The sequence below is a fragment of the Nipponia nippon genome, unplaced genomic scaffold, assembly GCF_047370975.1.
Source record: "Nipponia nippon isolate SJK-2023a ecotype South Korea unplaced genomic scaffold, ASM4737097v1 scaffold_16, whole genome shotgun sequence".
Taxonomy (NCBI): domain Eukaryota; kingdom Metazoa; phylum Chordata; class Aves; order Pelecaniformes; family Threskiornithidae; genus Nipponia; species Nipponia nippon.
The window spans coordinates 3,044,362-3,063,780 of NW_028262332.1; the positions used below are offsets into that span (position 1 = coordinate 3,044,362).

At 51.9% G+C, this 19,419-nt stretch overlaps 1 protein-coding gene across 2 annotated transcripts in view; it reads right to left on the reverse strand.

The window, feature by feature from the left end:
* The window catches only part of WHRN (whirlin), a 56,269-nt gene extending 43,116 nt beyond the window's left edge, over nucleotides 1-13,153 (reverse strand). For both annotated transcript variants that reach the window (XM_087752876.1, XM_087752875.1), the window contains exon 1: nucleotides 12,461-13,153. In XM_087752876.1, the coding sequence (XP_087609002.1) occupies nucleotides 12,461-13,042 (582 nt within the window). In that variant the 5' untranslated portion in view covers nucleotides 13,043-13,153. The remainder of the gene's footprint in view (nucleotides 1-12,460) is intronic.
* Nucleotides 13,154-19,419: the final 6,266 nt, after the last annotated feature.

Sequence of the window (19,419 nt, forward strand, 5' to 3'; positions counted from 1 at the left end):
GGGGATGAGTTCTGGCGCAGACCTTTGTACATCCAGACACTGAACTAGACTTTAACAAAGCACTTAGCATGCAGAGCTGCAAAGGGATGAGGCATCAGGTGAGCCAAATGGGAGAAGCGTCCATAGTGCATCCAAACAGAGACAGAAATCGCTATCAGCTGCTTCGGTGAGCTCCAAGTGAGCAGAGCTACTACCCATTTCCCTGCATGGGAAGAAATGCTGGGCTTCCCCCTCTGTGGGTTTTTTCTGGCTTTCCCAAGGCTGGTGCATCCACTTATCTTCTGGGTTGGAAGAGTGTCCCTCCTGGCATCTGGGGAGATGAATTCTGTTACCCGTGAGGGAAAGAGCGGAAAAATGATGGTCCCAGTGGTATTAGAAGAGATCTCTGGAACAGGACCTGCTGGGAGAAGGCCGTTCCCTGGACGTGGTGCAGTGGCCTTGTAGGGACATGCTGGGTCAGCAGCCCACGGAAAGGGACCATCTCCACATTACGCAGCCCGTGACTCACCGGTTCCATCAAGGCCTGTTCCCATCCTACATCCAAAACCAAGCCCACGCTGACCTGTGGGGCTTAACCCCTGTCCCCACCCAGCTCCCTACAAGCCAGTCGCTGGGATCCCCAGCACAGCTGCCACGCCAGCAGAGCTGACGACCTCCCCTGGCTTTTTCTATTTACCATCCCTGTGCTTTGACAGGGTGTAGACTTTAGAGCGGGAGCCAAAAAAACCTCCAGCCGTTACAGATCCTGCCACTGATTCCTGCCATAGTATGCAGCTTCCCATTTTTCAGTGCCTCAGTTGACCTGTATTGAGGGTAAATCATCCACTTTTGGAAAGAATGCAGAAGCAACCCCAGCAGCGAGTCTCCTCCAGGCTGGTTCATCTGGATTTTCCACTCAGGCACAGCAGACAGACCCAGGCAGGCTTCCTCACCAAGCCTGGGGTACATGAGAGATGGGTGCCCTCAGCTGCTCCTCCTCTGCTCCACCCTATTTCATCCCTTCAGTTCTGCTAATATACATTTCCATCAGGCTCTCAGAGTCTGGAGAAAATGAGGCTGATTTGACATCCCAAAGAAGTTTGCAGGTAATTTTCTCATCCACTGAGCATGATTATCCAGCACCTTTGGAAAGTTAGCAGCACACATAATGACTCTCTCCTGCCAGCTGTTCTTCAGGTCATTATGAAGTGCTTTGGGAGACACCTCCCTCTCAAGGATGCTCTAGCCCCAACACTGGCTCCTATGAGGAATCCAAGCGACCACCGTAGTGGAGCATTCACCATAAATTTCTTGACACCATCTTGGTCCTGACAATTTTTATTGCTACAGCACTGGGATACAGAGTAGATTTAATGGGGCCATTTATGCCTGCTACCAAGGTAATGAGGTGCAGCCTACTGCTGCACTACCTCTGCACCAGGATCTTACCACCCGCTTTACAATCAAAGCAAGGCCAGGCCTGGGTAAGCCAGAGGGCTGCAGCACGCAGCACCATTCCTCTCCAGTTCAGCATGCAGCTTGGGTGCTAGAGTACCCAAGGAAACAACCGCAGAATGAGAATTGAGGTAGAAGTCTTGCCTCTAATAAAAGAAAGTGCTTTGAGTGTAGAGGTGCTGCAAAAATGGAAATCATTAATAGGCATCCAAGGAGGCAAGAGCAAAGGCTAATGGGCTGAGCTGGAGGCAATGGGAGCCTCTGCAAGCCCTTGGGGACACACCAGTGCTAGGGGACGATGACAACTGCATTACAAACAGGCGACTCAGCAGCTCGGGCAGGATGGAAGGTTTTCAAGCCAAGGATGCAGCAAGAAAGCCGTTCATCACAGGGAGAGGAGGTGGTCAATGTCAGGGCATCGGAGAACACAACAGCCACTGCTGCTCACCAGGGCCAGCTCCGCTCGCCTCGGCCCCCTCCTCAGCAAGAGCAGAGAGCCTTGTTCTCCAGGGGCACGGTGTGGAGAGGAGTCCTGGCATCCCTGGGAGCAGCCAGCAGCCTGGGCAGATTTTGTGCTGATGGAGAGCGCCCAGATACAGCCTCCGGCTGGAGCTCTGTGCTGCCAGGACCACTGGGCTTCACTTCCCTCTCCCATCAGGGGCAGCTGGTGCTGGCTCTGCTAAGCCAGCTGGGAGCCCCAGGACACGCGTGGAGCCGGTCCTGGATGGGCAGATCCAGCCCAGTATCCACGGGCAGATCCAGCCCTAAGACTCCTCATCTTTGTCCAGCTGTCCCAGCCAGCAGGACTATTTTCTCTTCTGTTTCATTTTAATTTAGTTTCTCAGGGCTGGTGAGAAGGGGCTAACCGACAATCTGGGGATCAGAGGTGCTAATTACTGACAGACCAGGGACCCACACAGGCTGCTTCTTCAACACATCTTTCCCTGCCATCGCACAGGCATTTTGGCCAGCAGGGACCATACCTACAGCAGAGGGCAGGACCCATTTTCCAGTTGGTCTCCCTGAACATCAGGCAATCAGCAGGAATTACGTTCCAGCCCTATCACATGGGCTTCTCCCACACCGTGCATCCACCCTGGCCTCCTGGAATGCGTTGGCAGAAGGTCCCAACACCCATCTGAGCATGGGATTTTGGCCAGCGGCATTGGCCCCTTGGTGGAGGGGAGGGGGTTACGGCAGGTTTCCATGCTAGCTGCTGCTCGAACATTTAGCACTTTGCCTTTCCCCGCTCCCGGTGAGATGCGACAGTGCCAGCAAGCTGGCAACAAGTCCGCTGACCTCGATTTTGCCGTCAGGCCTATTTATAAAGCAGGAACGGCAAGTGAGAGGGCCAGCACCTGCCCACAACAACAATACGCTTCCCGTGAAGCAGGTCACCCCAACTCCCTGGGACAAAAGGAAAAGTTTTTCAGGCCAGAAATTTCATCTAATGTAAAAAGCGAGGGGCCCATGGAGAGAAAGGATAGGTTCTAGATGGGAATACTGCAAGGGAGAACTTCTCCCTCTCTGACACACAAGTTGTCTTGTGTCCAGTGACTGCAGATACCAGCACAAAAGCAACAGCATAATCCATCCTGCAAGCAAGCTCTTTGGGAAAGCGTGTTACTTGACAGGCATACTGAACCTAACCCATTCGCAGTGGACCATTAAATAAAATAATTCCACCTCCTTAATCCCCTCCGCAGAATCAGGCAGTGCAGACTGCATCTCCATTCCTTCCTCAAGCCATTTCAGGGACTGGCTACATGTTGTTCAGTGCTGCTGTGTTTTGCTCCAGACTCAGATAAAATTCAGCTTTGCCCCATCCATAGTGTGTTTGAAGCCCATGGTACGAAAGGTTTAACGCTGGCACCACAGTGTGCAAGCACACCAGCTAGAACACAAGCTTAAGGAAATAATTTAGTTGAATCTGGGGATCACTGCCAAAACATTTAGCAGGAAAACAGTCACCAATTGCCTAGAAATATTATTAGAAGAAGCGAGCGCCAGAGAGAAGGGCAGATTGATTCCATAAGGCCACCGATCCCCTGACAACACACTATTTAATTATCTATCAAGTCCTTTGAGAGCAAAGTAGATTGCTTAAAATAATCAAAAGAAGGAAACGCACATCTCATGTACCCAGTTATTACCTTTTAAAAAAAAAAAAAACCCAACCAACATACAATACAGCATATTCTTTGCTAAGATCAAGACTGGCAGCTGCCACCCTTCCTGAACCCCACCTGGGCCAGGCCGTTCTGGCCCAGCACGGCTCGCGTTACCCAAGGCTTTCCTCTCCTGCCTTCAGAGTTTTCCTCTTGTTCTTTCCGCTTCTCGAGGGCACCGAAAGGTTGAAGGCTGCATAAAAGCATCTTCCAGGCCTTCAAAAATTCCCTCAGTAGGAACACAGATGTCAGAAATCAACGGCAATTAATCACCAGTATTCTTCTGGCAGCCTGAATAAAATATGCATCTCGTACGGATACAGCCCACTCACTTACCTTCGCCGCTAATGAAATGAGCAATCTATTGCAATTCATGCCGTTAGTGGGTAGATCACAGTTTGATACAAGAAGCATTAACTCTGAGCCATCCTCCCCCTTGCTACAGACGCAAGCTGCTTTCTTCCGGCAGTAACAGACTTGCCAGAGCCGTTTGGCTTCTTGGGCTGCTCGGATAATGAGCATCCAAGCACTCGCTCCATTTGCAAGCTGCAAAGGTCAGCGCGGAGGTTATCAATCATTGAAGTACCACGCAATTTTGCACCAAGTCCCCCCAAAAAGTAAGGCACAGACTTAAAAAAAAAAAAAAAAAAAAAGCTGTGAAGGGGAAAGACATGCAGAGATACCACAGGAGGGAGGCAGAGGGAGCTTTTACAGCATGCTCCAGCACCACGGAGGGAATAATTTCCTGAAGTTTGTCTAACCACTATATCCTGCCCTGTCCAGGGGTGCTCCTGCTGGACCCAGCTGGACTCGGGTAGTTTTAAGCTCGAGGGCTCAGCTAGCCTGAGCAAAGCCATCTCAGTGCCAGTGGGAAGGATGAGGGTCCCCGTGTCTGCTACGGAGGGGAGGGGGCTGCAGGGGCAGGACTGCCAGACCTTTTACAGGGAGACCGATCGAGCCGTATCAGCTAAATGGTTCCTCTGCCAGCGGAAAGGACAGAGCAGAAGACAGCAGGCAGAGGCCCTACCTGCCTGCATGCCCCCAGAGGCTTCCTCCAGGGATCCTCTGCAGGCAGGACAGACATAAGACTATTACAGCTCCCACCGCACACCTTGGTTAAGGCCAAGTTTGCCCAGGTGCTGTACGAATGCATAGGGAGAGACTGTCCCCTGCCCCAGACTGCAGTCTGTAGCTGTAAATAAGATGCTTTGGGTCAAGTGTATCCCCTCCCCGTCTCACCTGACGGAGACCAGGGAACTGCCGCTGTGCAGAGGAACGGGGAGACCCGTCCGCGCTGACGTACGCAAACAGCTCGTCCCCGCGCGGGGCGGACGCGCGGCTGGGCAGGCAGGTGAAAAAGGTGACACAGAGGCGGGTGGGGAGAGAGAAGGAGGGAGAAGGGAAGCAGAGGCACTCCGGGGGGAGTGCTGGGTGAGAGGAACCGGAGAGGAAAGCAGCGGGTAACACAGCAGAGGGGATGGAGGTGCGAAATGGCCTCCCTGTCAGGAAGACAAATGGGAATTACAAGAGGCACAGTCCAACCTCTCCCCCTCTCCCAAGGCAAAGGTGACAGCAGTTTGGTTTTCAAGTAGTGGCACTTATGCAAATAAATGCAAATTGATGCGTAATTATGGTGATTGCACACATTTAGCCCCAAGGCATCAGGAAGCCCATGTCCCTTTCACCTGGAGGTCAAATGAAATCTTAGCTCCAGGGCCTTCTCCCTAACCCCTCCAAGGGCTGGCAGCCCCCATCCCTGCCATCTCCCACCCCCCACTGCCCAGCATGTCCCTCAGGCAAGTCCAGGACAATTTTTAAAGCAGCAGAAAACTCCACAAAGCTTTATTTCAATGCAAGCCTGGAAAGCTGTTTAGGTGCTTTCTGGGGTGGGGGTGCCCGAGGGGAATCCAGACCAAAGCACTCGCCCCGCTGCCTCTTGTTTTCCACTCCACACCAAACACAATGTTGAAAAATATCACGAGAACCACCAACAAACCTGTATTGTCTACATATGGTTAGTCACTTGGTGGAAAAACTAACTTTGAAAGAATCAATGGGAGGAGATGAGCCAGGCTAAGCACCAAGGGTCCCCAGTCAGTGCCTGCACAGAGCAGAGGCCCTTCCAGCCTTCCCTGCCAGCACATCCCACCCCCAGGGCCTCGGATGCCGTTTCCAAGTCCAGCAACAAGAAGCCGGCAGGAGTAGAGTCCCTCCAGGCTGCCCGGGCCCCTGCTTCACCTGTATTTACTGAGCACTTGGTGGGCCATGACAGGGAAAACTCAGAGCACCCAGTCAAAAGAAACTAAGCCAAATCATTTTAGCAGATGCATTGTCGGTTTAGGCAAGGGGATTTAGAGCCGAATAATTCTCCGAGCAGACATGGCATTGAGGAAGGTGTCAAGAAAATCCATCATCTTCCCTGAGGACAGAGGAACCGCGTAAAAGATATTTTAACTCACCAGCTATGCTGCACACTAACGCGTTTGTTTTCTTCTAATGGACACTGGAAGGAAAGACAGGCTTTTATCCTTTGGGTTATCTTATCAATTCCTCTACTGAGGCAAAACTGTTTATTTGCAAGGAACCCACTAAACAACATTTATGCTCCAAGAACTCAAGGATGCCCTAAAAAATACTAACCCTGATGAACAAGCCAATACCTGTGCCGAGTACCATCATCCTTGCATTATGAGGAGAGGAGAGATTAAGGACTTCATTCTCATCTTTCGCATCAGTATAATATCATTTGATTTCATTAGGGCTGATTGTGATTTGCTGGTGTAATGAAGGGAAACAGATGACTAAGTAACTTGCCCACTGAGGGAAATCAGTGGCAGAGCAGCCGTCCTGGTTTCAGCTGGGATAGAGTTAATTTTTTTTTTTCTTCTAGTAGCTGGTGTAGTGCTGTGGTTTGGATTTAGCACGAGAATAATGTTGATAACACACCGATGGTTTAGTTGTTGCTAAGTAGTGCTTACACTAGGCAAGGACTTTTCAGCTTCTCAGGCCCTGCCAGTGAGAAGCTGGGAGGGGGCACAGCCAGGGGGGCTGGCCCAGACTGGCCAAAGGGCTATTCCATACCTTATGGCATCATGCCCAGTATAGAAACTGCGGGGAGCTGGCGGGGGGGGCAGCGATCGCTGCTCAGGGCTGGGCATCGGTCAGCGGGTGGTGAGCAATTGCATTGTGCATCACTTATTTTGCATATTCTTTTATCATTATTATTTTTTTCCCTTCCTTTTCTGTCCTATTAAACTGTCTTTATCTCAACCCACAAATTTTACTTTTTTTTTTTTCTCCAGTTTCTCTCCCCCATCCCACTGGGGGCAGGGGGAGTGAGCAAACAGCTGTGTGATGTTTATCTGCCTGCTGGGTTAAACCACCACAGCAGCGAATATAACCTACTGTAACTCCAGCGCAACAGCGAAACCCACGTTCCCGCAGATGCTCTCTGCGCGTGCAAGTTCACCCCTCTCGCACGCGGTATTAATTTAACCAGCTCAGCTCGCAGCGACCAGGGAGCATCGCCCCCAGCCCCACAGTCGGCCCGTGGGCACCAGGTGAGTCCGGCGCTCGAGCCTGCTCCACCGCGCACCATCAGACCCAGCTGTGAAACCACGAACATCACTTGCCAGAACTATGCTCCGTCACTGCCATGAGCCCTTTAAGGAGCATTAAAGCTGATTGAAAATGTAGATGCCTCCAAGTTCAAGAGTGACCTTTTTCCCCTCCCCCTTTTTCCTGGAGGGAGATCCTGGTGACTTTACACTTCCCACCCTCTCCCTCTGAGCTCAGCTGGCTACAGAAGTTAAAATGGAAACTGTTTGCAGGACAGAAAAACAGAGCAGAAGCCTGTGGCATTGCACAGCACCTGCGTTTTAAGCTGTAGGTGCTTTTTTTGTGTGCAGTTCTCGTTTTTTTTTGTTTCTAAGCAGACCCAGAGACCAAGGAAGAGGTTACCGCTCTAACTACTGGGGTAGGTGCTAGTCACATCCTTCTTTTCCATGCTCCAGCTACCCGAGATCCATTGGGAAGGTGAGAGGTTTCTAGCCTCTGGATCAGTCAGTGATTTCAAAAAATACAGAGACACAGAGATAAGCAAGTAAGCATTGAAAGGAACAAGCCTGATATCTTTACAGAATCAGAGGATCGATGTACTGCTTTCACTCCTCGTTCATCCAAACCACAACTGCGTGTGATGGTCCACAACTCCAAGTACGAGGAAGGGTTAAAAACCAACCTGCATTCATCCCTACTAGCTGTTACAATGCCTGCACAGTACAGTGGTGATTACTGACTACAGCAAACAAGCAGCCTCAGATAGTGATAATCAATTAATTGGGCATCACAAGAAACAATGAAATGAGATTTGCTTTCTTGTAAGCTGCCTGGAAGGTAAAATTGCTCTAAACATGCTGCCAAGGCTCAGGGCTGCACGTCTCTCCTGCCATTTCTCAGCGGTCTTTTAGCAATATCACAAGCACCCAGAGCACAAGCAGCTGGAGCCCTTTCTACCTCGTATGAAATATTACGGTCTCTCAAGAGATCACCTTGTTTGCCATCATGAAAGTCCAAATGAGTAGAATAGAACATAAAAAGAATTTTAATCTCCTTTTAATTATTTTTAAATGCCCACTTGATGCTGTCAGAGCAGGAGATGGAAAGGCTGGTTGGGAAGGAGTGAAAGATCCGTAACAGATCTGCCTCATCACAAGCTTTCCCCCAGCCCCACCGGGCCTGCAGCAAAACCCGCAGCTTCTCTCCGAAGCCACCCTGAAGCCACCAAGACAGGGGGACTTGAACCACCCCAGTTCCTTCAGAATAAACCCACTGCGAGTCTGCTGACTTTGGCAAAGCTACCACTCATCTACACCAAAATGAAAGAATCACACTCCCTAAGCCCGATGCATACAAATTAGCCTAGTTTCGGTGATTTTGATCAAGCTCATGCGGATTTGCCCAGCTGTCAGCATGAACAGAAAGACACAGCAGGGCAAATGGTGGAATCGGTGCAGCTCTTTTGAGGCTGGTGTAGCTCATTAAGCCAAATCCTCAATCAGGAATGATCCATCAGAATCATGATACTTTACACTTTCTCTTCTCCCCTTTCTCCCTAAATTATTTAAAGGGCATAAAACCCTACTGCAAAGCAACAAAAGTAAAGGGTGGGGGAGAAAGGGAGCGCAAGTTTAATGCAAACCCCAGAGTAGAGGAGAAATACCTCCCTGTGTAATATTTTGATGGTCTAAAACCACAAGCACCTCAAATTTAACTGCTCTGGACAAAATATTACAGTTTATCAATACAAACTTTCAGCACGACTGCTACAATATCAACCGCGTACTATAGAGAAAGGCTGATGAAAGCCAAGTGAGCTCTAAAAATATGACAGGCAATACAAACTTCTTCACTTACACTATAATTCAAATTACAGTGATCTTTTGCTAAAGTGCACTCTTGAATGCTGGAATGATAGAGCTGTAATTGTAATGGAGTCATTTAATTTTGATTTGGATGAAACAGAGAGCACGAAGCAGACAAGGCATAAAACTCCACTGCTCACATAAAGGTTATGAAGCTGGTCATTAAGTGAATTGATTTGGAGTGCTTAGGTAATCTTGCCATTTAAGTCAGAATTCCACTTTTTATCTCATTTACACTAAAATATCTACAAACCCCATTGCACTGGTCACAGGCCACCAGTCAGTTTTCAGCTACGACAGCATGCAGCTCATTACTTTCGTCTTCTTTACCCAGAGTCGTGGCAGTTTTCATTTGGTGCCATGATTCCACTTTTAGTACATTATGGCTCCGAGCAACGCCTGAAAATGCAAGGCAGAAGACAGAAATTGCTCCCACCCCAGAGGCAGTGCCTCTCTGCACCTAGAGAGGAGCACTGGAAATGGCTGGGGCACTCCTGCACGGCCAGACATGCACGAAGAGAAGGCAACTGAGCTCTCACGACCTGTGAGATGAATGCAGTAAGTACCGTGTGAACGCTCTTACAGGATCGCACAAACAAGTTCAGACTACGTATTTATTCACCGCTCCGTCTGAACGGCTGCCTGACTGCCCGTGTTCACAGCTGGGCACCTCCGAGCACCCTGACAGACAGAAAGTTGATTTCTGGTTCAGTAAGTTTGTCATGCTCGCCCTGGCGAGCGCGATGTGCCTGGGAGCAGGCCAGGCCAGCAGTGGAAGAGCCTTCCCGATCTCTGCAATCGTCTTATGCCCCGAAGAACAAGCTTTGACAACTTCTCTCACAACAACACATTCTGCATCTTATGAATAACAACGCTGTCCTAGACAGACAGTTCCTTGCTGCAGGACAGTCAAGATGGAAGCACAGCACGGGAACGTGCTCCGTCTCAGACGGATGGAGAGCCAGACCATCGCTGCACACACAGGAACGGGAGCTGAGCTTCAATCAGCTTCTGACGGAGAGAGCTCACCAGATCTCCTCGTCTAAAGCAGGCAGACAGTTTTTGGGAGATCGAGCTACGCAGCTGTGGTTTTGTATTAAGAAAGCCTCGCTCCGCTCACCTTTTACCCCTCTCTGTATTTGATCCCGAGTACAGCGTATGCATAAATTCCAGGGCCAAACCTAGCTCTGGTACAAGTCTGTTTATCCAGCGTTTCTCTCTCCACTGATCCACTACAGAGCAGACCAGCAGACACCAGCGAGGACGTCAGGACACAGCGAGGTTTGCTCTGCTCGAGGAGACCAGAGCACAGCCAGAGGCCTTTGCGGAGCTGTTAACACGTCAGGACCGAGCCCGAGATCCTGGGTTTCAAGGGGAAGCAGAGAACATGGGGTCAAGCCACCCTTTACGTCACCACCTCGTGTCACTGCAGCTCTGACACCCTGCACGATGTCCAAAAACACGGGCCAAGGTGTTTATATCGTAACCCCTGAGAAATCCTCCCAAGACTGCCCTTTAGCATCGCCAAATGTGATCTGCTCTTCATTCCCCCCCCGCCAAACGCAGCACGCAATTAGCACTTGCTTAATTTTAAAATCTCGAAAGGAACTATTACAGCTACACCGTAAATCACTCTGCGACTCTTCCCAAGGCGAGTGTTTCTACCACCACTATGGGGGTCCTAAACCCTTCCCAGAAGGAACAAGAGCTCCGGGGCTCTAGAAGCTGCCAGCACAGCCCGCTGGCTGATGAAACTGTTGTTTAAAGAAGTTCAGCTCACAGGCAGACAATTTCTAAGCTTCTCTGTCCTATCAGGATCACATTAACAAAATACAGCTCTTGTCACAGAACATCTCCTTGGCAAACTACATCCTACAGGAATTATTTCTATGCAGAAAGCACTTACTTTCACTCAATAAGAATAGTGTCTAAAAGACATCGCGGACGTTATATTAGAGAACAAACAGAAAGCGATGTGAATTAGCCAGCAGAGTGGGCTGAATTAAAGATGAAGTCATTTAACAGACCAGAGAATTCCTGACACCTGGGTTCTGCCCATCCCAACGCTGCAGCCAAAATACGGGGGTTTTGCAGTCTTCAGGGCACAAAATTGCAGGCTAACTTCGGAAAGCTTACGCCATTGTTGTCCTATCGTTACGAACCAAAAAAAAAAAACCCACCTAAAGGAATTCCTACAAACCTTTTCTCTGGTCTCAAGATTATTGGGGACTCATTTCCAGCCTGGAAGATGTGCCCTTGCCTGGGGCACAGATTTAAAGATGGGGCAGGGAGCACACAGGTTGGCTGTGAAGACGCCGTTCAAAGCCATGCAAGATTAATGCGCGGTCGGAGGAACGCGCCGCACGAAGCAGGCTGCCAACAGAAGCGCTTTAGCTTATTACGGAAGAATTAAAGCACAAACAGCTGCAAAACAGTCCTGTCACCCCAGAGCCCTGCTCTCCACGCGCCGCCTACAAATTGTGGCCCTAAAAGTCGTTTCTCCAGCTCCGTAGCTTTGTGCCTGGCACTGCCGCACCACGGGAACGCCTGAGCTGAGCCCACCCGCCACAAGATCATCTCCGTGAATGACCTGGGTCACTCAAACAGGGACTTTGCCTCAAAACACTGAAATTCAGGTGAAAAACCCACAGTTTCTGGAGCTCCCCCACCTAGCCTTACACAAAAGCTTTTATCGATAGCACTCCTGCTGTCGTGTACAACAACAGGTCTCCGGGGCATATGGAAAGGGGGGACGCTTCAGTTGTGTAACTGTTCCCCTTCTCCCCCTGACACAGCCGGACGGGGATCTGGGATCTGCTCCTGCCTTGGGCACCAGGCACTCCTGGGGTGGGGTGGGGCTGTTCTGCTTCTCCGTGCCTCAGTTTCCCCACCTTTGGGAGGAGAAAACACGGTATAGCAGCTGGAGTACCTGCCTCAAAGCCTGGCTCAAGCAGATTTCCAACTTCCACAAACCTCCCAGGCTGCGTGGAAGCCGCAAGCAGAGATGTTGTGATAAAAGAGCATCGCTGGGCCCTGCGGGGATGAACCCGCCGCGCCCAGAGCCGCCGAGGACGCCAGGCCGACCCCGGCAGCTCCCTACCAGCGGGCACCGTGATTTTCACCGCGAACTTTCTTCAGGCAGCGCCGGTGCCCGCACGCCGGCGGGACGAGCCCCATCGCTCCGGCACGATGCAAACCCGGCGCCGCTCCGCGCCGGGGTCCCGGGGAGGGGGGTCCCGGCGGCTCCCGCCCCACCGGCCGGAGCGGGACGGAGCAGCGACCGGAGCCGGCGGGGGTGAAGCGGGCCGGGGCGCGCAGGGAAGGAGGGAGCGGGGCGGACAGGCGCAGCCACCGGCTCCGGAGGGGCGAAGCGGGGCCCGGGACGGGGCGGGGAGGGGAGCGCAGCAGGCGGAGCCCGGCGGGGAGCCCCGTTACCTTGACGGCCTCGGCGTGGGTCACCCGGTCCAAGGACTTGCCGTTGACCCCCAGGATCTGGTCACCGACTCGCAGCCCCTCCCGCTCGGCCAGGGAGCCCGGTTCCACCAGGGACACGTAGATACCCACGCCGTGCTCGGCCCCGCCGCGGATGCTGAAGCCCAGACCCTCGTGGGCTTTGCTCCGCCGCAGGGTCACCTGCCGCAGCTCGCCGGGGAGCACCGGCGGCGGGGCGGCGGGCGGCGGCAGGTAGGGCCCCTCGGCGGTGTACTGGTCGAAGAGGAGCTGGTCGGAGCGCGGCAGGACGAGGCGGAGGAGCGGCAGGAGCTGCCGGCGGCGGGGCCCGTCGAGGAGGGCGCGGAGGGAACGCACCAGGTCGCAGACGTTGCGGCGGCCGTGGTAGGCGTTGAGGCAGAGGATGAAGCGCTCCCGCTCCGCCTCGCTCAGCAGCGCCGTCAGCGCCTGGTGCAGCCGCCGCACGTTGGCCGACAGCGGCCGCGGAGCCGGTCCCGCCGCCGAGCCCAGCGAGCCCGACGAGGAGGAGGAGGAGTGCAGCGACACGCCGTCCAGCTCCGCGCTCATCGCGGCCGGCAGGACCGGGCAGGACCGGACCGGACCAGACCAGACCGGACCGGACTGAACCGAACCGGACCGGCCGGCCGGCACCGCCACACGCGCTCGCCGGCGCCTCACGGCGGCTCCCCAGGAAGTGACGTCCCCGCCGTTGCCGGGAGACGGGTTATACAGACCGGCCCCGGCGGCGGGACCACGCCCCGCCCCGCCCCGCCCCCGCGGGACCGGCAATCAGCGCCGCCGCTCTTTAGCGCGGCGGGGCGGGGCGGGGCGGGGCGGGGCGGGGCCGCCCGCCCGCCGCCCGCCCGCCGCCCGCCGCCCGGGCTGAGGCCTGCCTGCAGCTCATCGCAGGGGTGAGCGGCGCGGTGGAGCAGCCGGGCCCGCGGTGAGGCAGCGCAGGCGGGAAGAGCGGCAGGTCAGGGCGGCACGGAGCCCTTCCACTCTTCCTGGGGCAGCACGGGGGAAGATGGCTTGTCGGGGGCCCATCCATCCCACACCAGGAGAGCCGGGCTGGCGAGCAGGAGGAATCGGCTGACAGCCCAGAACAGCCTACCCAGGGCACACGGCGGCTGTTACTTGACCCGTAGGGCTGTTTTTCCATTGCCCGGTGTGCCACACAGCGGACTGTCGTTAAGTTATAGCGCTGGTGATTATAGCTGGTAAGTTATAATGGTGGTAATTCGTCCATTCAGCTGGGATTCAGCAGAGAACTTCAGCACTGGCTTCATTTTAATCACAAGTCAATGGCATTTAGGCATGTGCATTATTAGAATCATCACATCACAGAATCGTTAAGGTTGGAAAAGACCTTTAAGATCATCGAGTCCAACCGTTAACTTATCGCTGCCAAGGCCACCACTAAACCATGTCCCTCAGCACCACATCTCCCCGGCTTTTAAATACCCCCAGGGGTGGGGACTCAGCCCCTGCCCTGGGCAGCCTGGGCCAGGGCCTGACTGCCCTTGCGGTGAAGAAGATTTTCCTAATATCCAACCCAAACCTGCCCTGGCGCAGCTTGAGGCCGTTCCCTCTTGGTTTGACTGGTGTTGAAGCAATTTATGATGTTGGGCTTGGAGTCAAACCCAAACTCGCTGCAGTTAACCCCCCTTCATTTAGCAAATACTGGCTGAGTCAGCCGCCTCAGAGAAGCCCTTCCTGTGAGGGATCCTGGTGGCCTAGATCCAGCGGTCAGGAAGCTGGCAGGGCTGCGGGCAGCCGGAATTGCAAACCACAGCGTGGATCAGAGGGATTCCCGAGAGCCCGTTCCTGCCTGGGACGCTGCCACACGCCTGGCCACCCTCGTTTCTGCTTCCACACCCTGAACTTGTGACTTCAGATGCAAAAGCGAAGCGTCAAGATTAGAAGTCAGTGCAGAAATCCAGGGACTGCTTTTCCACGGATGAATTATTTCTTACTACATGAGGTTTTAGTTTCTTTTACATCTCTGGAGCACTGAGCAAAGATCATTTTCCATCTCAGTCATTTGAAATCTTTCTGTCGTCGCTGAAGTGCCTTCTATCCGTTGCAGTATAGTGGGATTAAACCTAATTTATCAGATGCATCTTGATAGCAACAGAATTCATTTTGTTCATGGATATGATGGAAGAGCTTTAACAACTGCATTACAAGTAGTTTTATGTATTAAAGCTTTGTTGGAGCTTTCAATGCCTTGTTTAAAACACAACTAAACAAAGCAGATTGCTAATTGAAATTCGGGTTCTAACTGTGGGTGATAAATAAGCAGATGGAACAGTCAACATTACTGGAAAAAAGGGACAACATAGGACAGAAAAGTGAGTAAAAACAAAAATACGCCTACATCAGCCAAACAAAACAAGAGAAGGGCAAACAAGGTATTGCACATCTTTGAATTGCACTCAAACACAATTTTAATGCTTAGTACCCTGCTGAAAGACTCCTCTATTTAAAGCGCTACTATTCCCACATCGCAGTATCTGAGCATCTCCAGCCTTTTCTTATCCTACGAGAAGGCACCAAGCACACTAACGCAAGCAGTGGCGGATCGAGCTGCCGCTGCGCTAGCTCCAGGCTGGAGCAGCACATCCAGTTCTCCCTGCTTCGGCAGAGCACGGCAATGCCCAAACCACAGCCACCACGGGCATTTAATGACCAAAGCTGCCCAGCGGTGGCATTTGGTCCTTGATATTTTGACCACTACTCCAGCAACTATCACAAAGCCGGTTTCCCAAGCCTAAGACAAGTTCGGTCCAATGCTACCCAGCAGAAACACGCACAACATCCACACAAGTAGCTGCATTTGGAAATAATTCTGTTTTCTTGCTGCTACTACAGCCCTGCCAGCGGAGGCTGTCCATCCTTGGGATGCCCCATCCAGCTGCTACTTGCCATAGGAGAGCTCCAAGGCACCCCTTTGGAGCAGGGCTGGATGTGATGCCTGTTCTAGTTTCTGCTCACGGATCGCATACAAAGTTTTAATCCCCAGATGTTTTACAGATTTAGATTGTTCACACATTGTGCAAGTTGGATCTTCATCACACACAGTCCAGCCAGGGACCCCCACTGCTTTTCCTTTGGAGAAGAAAGGGATTGAGATCTTCTCATAGAACCTGAGCTTTGAAGTGAAGCTGATTAATTTCTAGGGGCTTTATCCTTTCCACTGCTTTAAGCGCTTAAGCCGTGCAGTTGAGAGGGAGCAGCACAGAGCCCTGGGCCAGAGGGGAAAGAGGGGGTTCATCCAGCTCTTGGGCACCGGAGTGTTCCCACACCCCAGTAAAACCTCTCAAAGCTCTCGCAGCACAAACGACACTGCTGAACCAAGGCCTCACAGCAGCTTGCCATACCTGCGTAGGGCTGCGTGGCTCAACGGGCCAGATTCTCACTGCTGTAAATCAAAATAGTCCTTTCGGAAAGGGAGCTCTGCAGGCTGGGGTGCTGGCAGCAAGGGCTCAGGATGGAAAGTCAATGCCAGGTGCAAACTCTTCAAACATCCAGGTAAGCGGTCCTTTGGAGCTGAAATTAGTGAATGCTGAGAGTCCACATTCGTTCCTGGGACAACTCCTGGCTGAACTGGACCTTGGTTAACCGGAGGGGCTACACAGGCACCGGCAGCGAAGCCCCAGCCCCCTCACACTCAGCGGAGAGCTGTTGGAGCGGTTGGACACTGCGTAGGCTCAACTCTCAAACAGCATTTCAGATCCAGCACCTAACTGGTGCAGCAGAGTGCCTTAAGGCCAGCAAGAGCCGAAAAGGTGTTATTCATTTTCTTTTTTTAAATCATCCTTGCAGCACAAAATAATCCAATGCATTTGCTAAGTGCCAGATGAATAAATTGCCTAACCTTCCTGCTTTAATCCATTGTAATCTCTTTCCAGAGCACTCTTTGAAAAGTGAGCTCCACGTTTCCAGAGCAGCTGTGCTCCTAATTAAAAGGCACTGTAGCAAGAAGACAACGAAACATAATTCTGGTTGGAAATGCTTTGCTGCAGAGTTGGAGGACTGAGCTGAACTGCGAGGAGGGCCAGGGTGGAAGCAGCAGCTGCCCGTGCTGCTAGGCTCCTTAAGAGAGCATTAGGAGCTGGCTGGCACTCAGGGCTGCCTCTTGGCTAAATCCCCGTTTAGCAGATTGGCTCCCAATCCTCTGTCCCTGGCCGCTGGACTGGTTTGTGCGGCTTGAACATGCGCTTTCCTCAGCCTGGGCAAGAATCAGCTGAGTGCTGTGGTCTACAGAAATAGCCAATGCGGAGGAAAAAGCATCACGCGGGTTTTCTACCAGAAGTCCTGGGTACCGTGGGTTCCAGCACCACCTCGCCATTTGTCTTGCGGTAAAGCTGAATCCAGCACGATTCGGACACAAGTTCCCCACTGCGCTGGGAGCTGCACGAACAGCGGAGAGGCATGCTCCATCTCTTCAGCTCCAGGTGTAACAGGTAGAAGCCGGATTTAAAGAAAAGCCCTAGGAGCAGTGAGAAATTACCATTTCAAGGGGGATTTTCTCAGCTCTGAGTTACAAGCGTAAAGGTAATCCACTCGCAACAGGAACATTTCCAATTTATGGGTGCTGCCATGGTTAATCAGACCAAGTGCAATCTGACACGTCCCAGCCAACAGCCAGGGGTAGATGCTTAAGAGCACGGATCAAGCAGGCAGGGAGGTAGGGAACTCAGACACTTCTTAAATCCTTCTGTATCTGCATATCTACAAATCTTTATGCTCATATTGCTCAGCGCCACGCAGAGGCTGTTAGTGAGCAAAGCCAGCCTGAAACAGGTTCAGTTGGGTGGGAATTTGTCATTTCCCCTTGTGCAACAGAAGATGAAAGATGAGAATTTTAGCTCCAAACCACTGAGACATGCTGTTTCCACAGCAGTACAGTTTGTCAGTCATTTAGATACTGCCTGGATTAAAAAGTTAATCAAATCAAACAGAGAGCAATAGTTTCACCTACATTACCAGAAATATTTTGGTTTAATGCCATTGGAATGCTTTGACACTTATTAAAACCCAAAGTCAAAGCAATTCAAATTAAAACCAAACCACATTTTGGGGAAGCACTTGCTTTAGATAAAGCTACATTTTCTGGTGAAAAAAACCCCCTTCCAACTACAAGAAGTTTCACCCAGATTTGCCTGCAGTGCTCTCTCCACTGTGCCAACACCACCGAGCGTAACCCTGCATCGCAGTGCCAGGCGATTTAAAAGCTGCAATCCTCCTCCCCTCTCCAGCAATTTCTTGCACTTACTCTCTCTCTCTCTCTTTAGTCCTTTTTGAAACGCCTGAAAGAAAAAGCCACTTGCGTCACTGGCTTTTTTTTTTTTTTTTTTAATGCTCAGCACAAATCATCTGTAAGTCACGATGTAGGCCTGGATGTTACGGACAGGCAAAGCAGAGACTTGCTGAGGGTCGGTCTTTGTCATTGCCTGGTCTCTGATTTGAGCACTGTGGCTGTTAAACTTCACGGTGTATAAAGGACACGGAGCCTGTTCACGAGGGTTGACTGTCCTTAGGTGTGAGGGATAAAGCCTCCAGAGCGGTGGCGTAGGCAACACATGCAGAAGGAGCCAGCCTCGGGGGTGCAAGTAACTCGCTCCACAGGACTGGGCTTATTCATATTAACTGTGAAAATTGTCAAGCAAGTCCAATATTCCCACATAGATGAGCTGGGCGGCAGAGGAGGACTAGCTAGATTTGCATGTGAAGTTGCAGGATGCTTGGACAGAGGGGAGAGCACAGGTTCTTTATCCTCAGTGTTGCCTTCATGCACGATCTGGGGTCTAACCTTGCACACGGGGGATGCCATGGTACAAATTTATGTCTCCAACCCTGAATTCTCCTCCTGCTGGGTACGTCACTTCCCCAGCCTGGTGCTCTAGTTAGTGTCCACCCTTCAGGCAAGGGCTGCCTCGTACTGGGTGTCTGCACACCAGAGCCTTGACTTCTCTAGGAGGAGCTGAGGCACCCAAGCCCATGCAGCACATCACACATCAGCTGTGATGCTTACTGACAGCATCGCTGTGGCTGGAGAGGACCTGTGCTGGGTTTGGCTGGGGTAAAGTTAATTTTCTTCAGAGTACCCAGTATGGGGCTGTGTTTTGGGTTTGTGCTGGAAACAGCGTTGATAACACTGGTTGGATGGTTTCATTATTGCTGAGCAGTGCTTACACAGAGTCAAGGCCGTTTCTGCTCCTCACCACATCAGTGATGAGCCTGGGGGTGCACAAGAAGTTGGGAGGGGACATGGCTGGGACAGCTGACCCCAACCGACCAAAGGGATGTTCCGTACCATATGACATCATGCTCAGCATGTAAAGCTGGGGGAAGAAGGAAGGGGGGGGGGACAAGTTCAGACTGATGGCGTTTGTCTTCCTAAGTCACCATTATGCGTGATGGAGCCGTGCTTTCCTGGCGATGGCTGAGCACCTGCCTGCCGATGGGAAGGAGGGAATGAATTCCTTGCTTTGCTTGCATGTGCGGCTTTTGCTTTACCTATTAAACTGCCTTCATCTCAGCCCACGAGTTTTCTCACTTTTACCCTTCCAATTCTCTCCCCCATCCCAGCGGGGGGAGCGAGCGAGCGGCTGGGTGGGGCTTAGCTGCCAGCTGGGGTTAAACCATGACAGTACCGAATGAATCCGAGGGAAGTACAGGCCCTTTCTGAAGGGCTCTCTTAATATATCCAACAAATTCAGAACAGGCCTGAGCATTGCAGAGCTCATTTGCAAAAGTTCAGCCTCCCAGCAGGTGGGAAATTCAGGGGCCTCACTCACACTGAGAATTGGCAAACTCACACGGAGCTAATCTAATTCAAAGATACTTCTCTAATTTGAAGACATTTATCTAATTCAAATAAATTTATTTAAGTCTACTACTTGCAGAAGCCTGTCAGTCTAAGGATTTATGGGCTGACC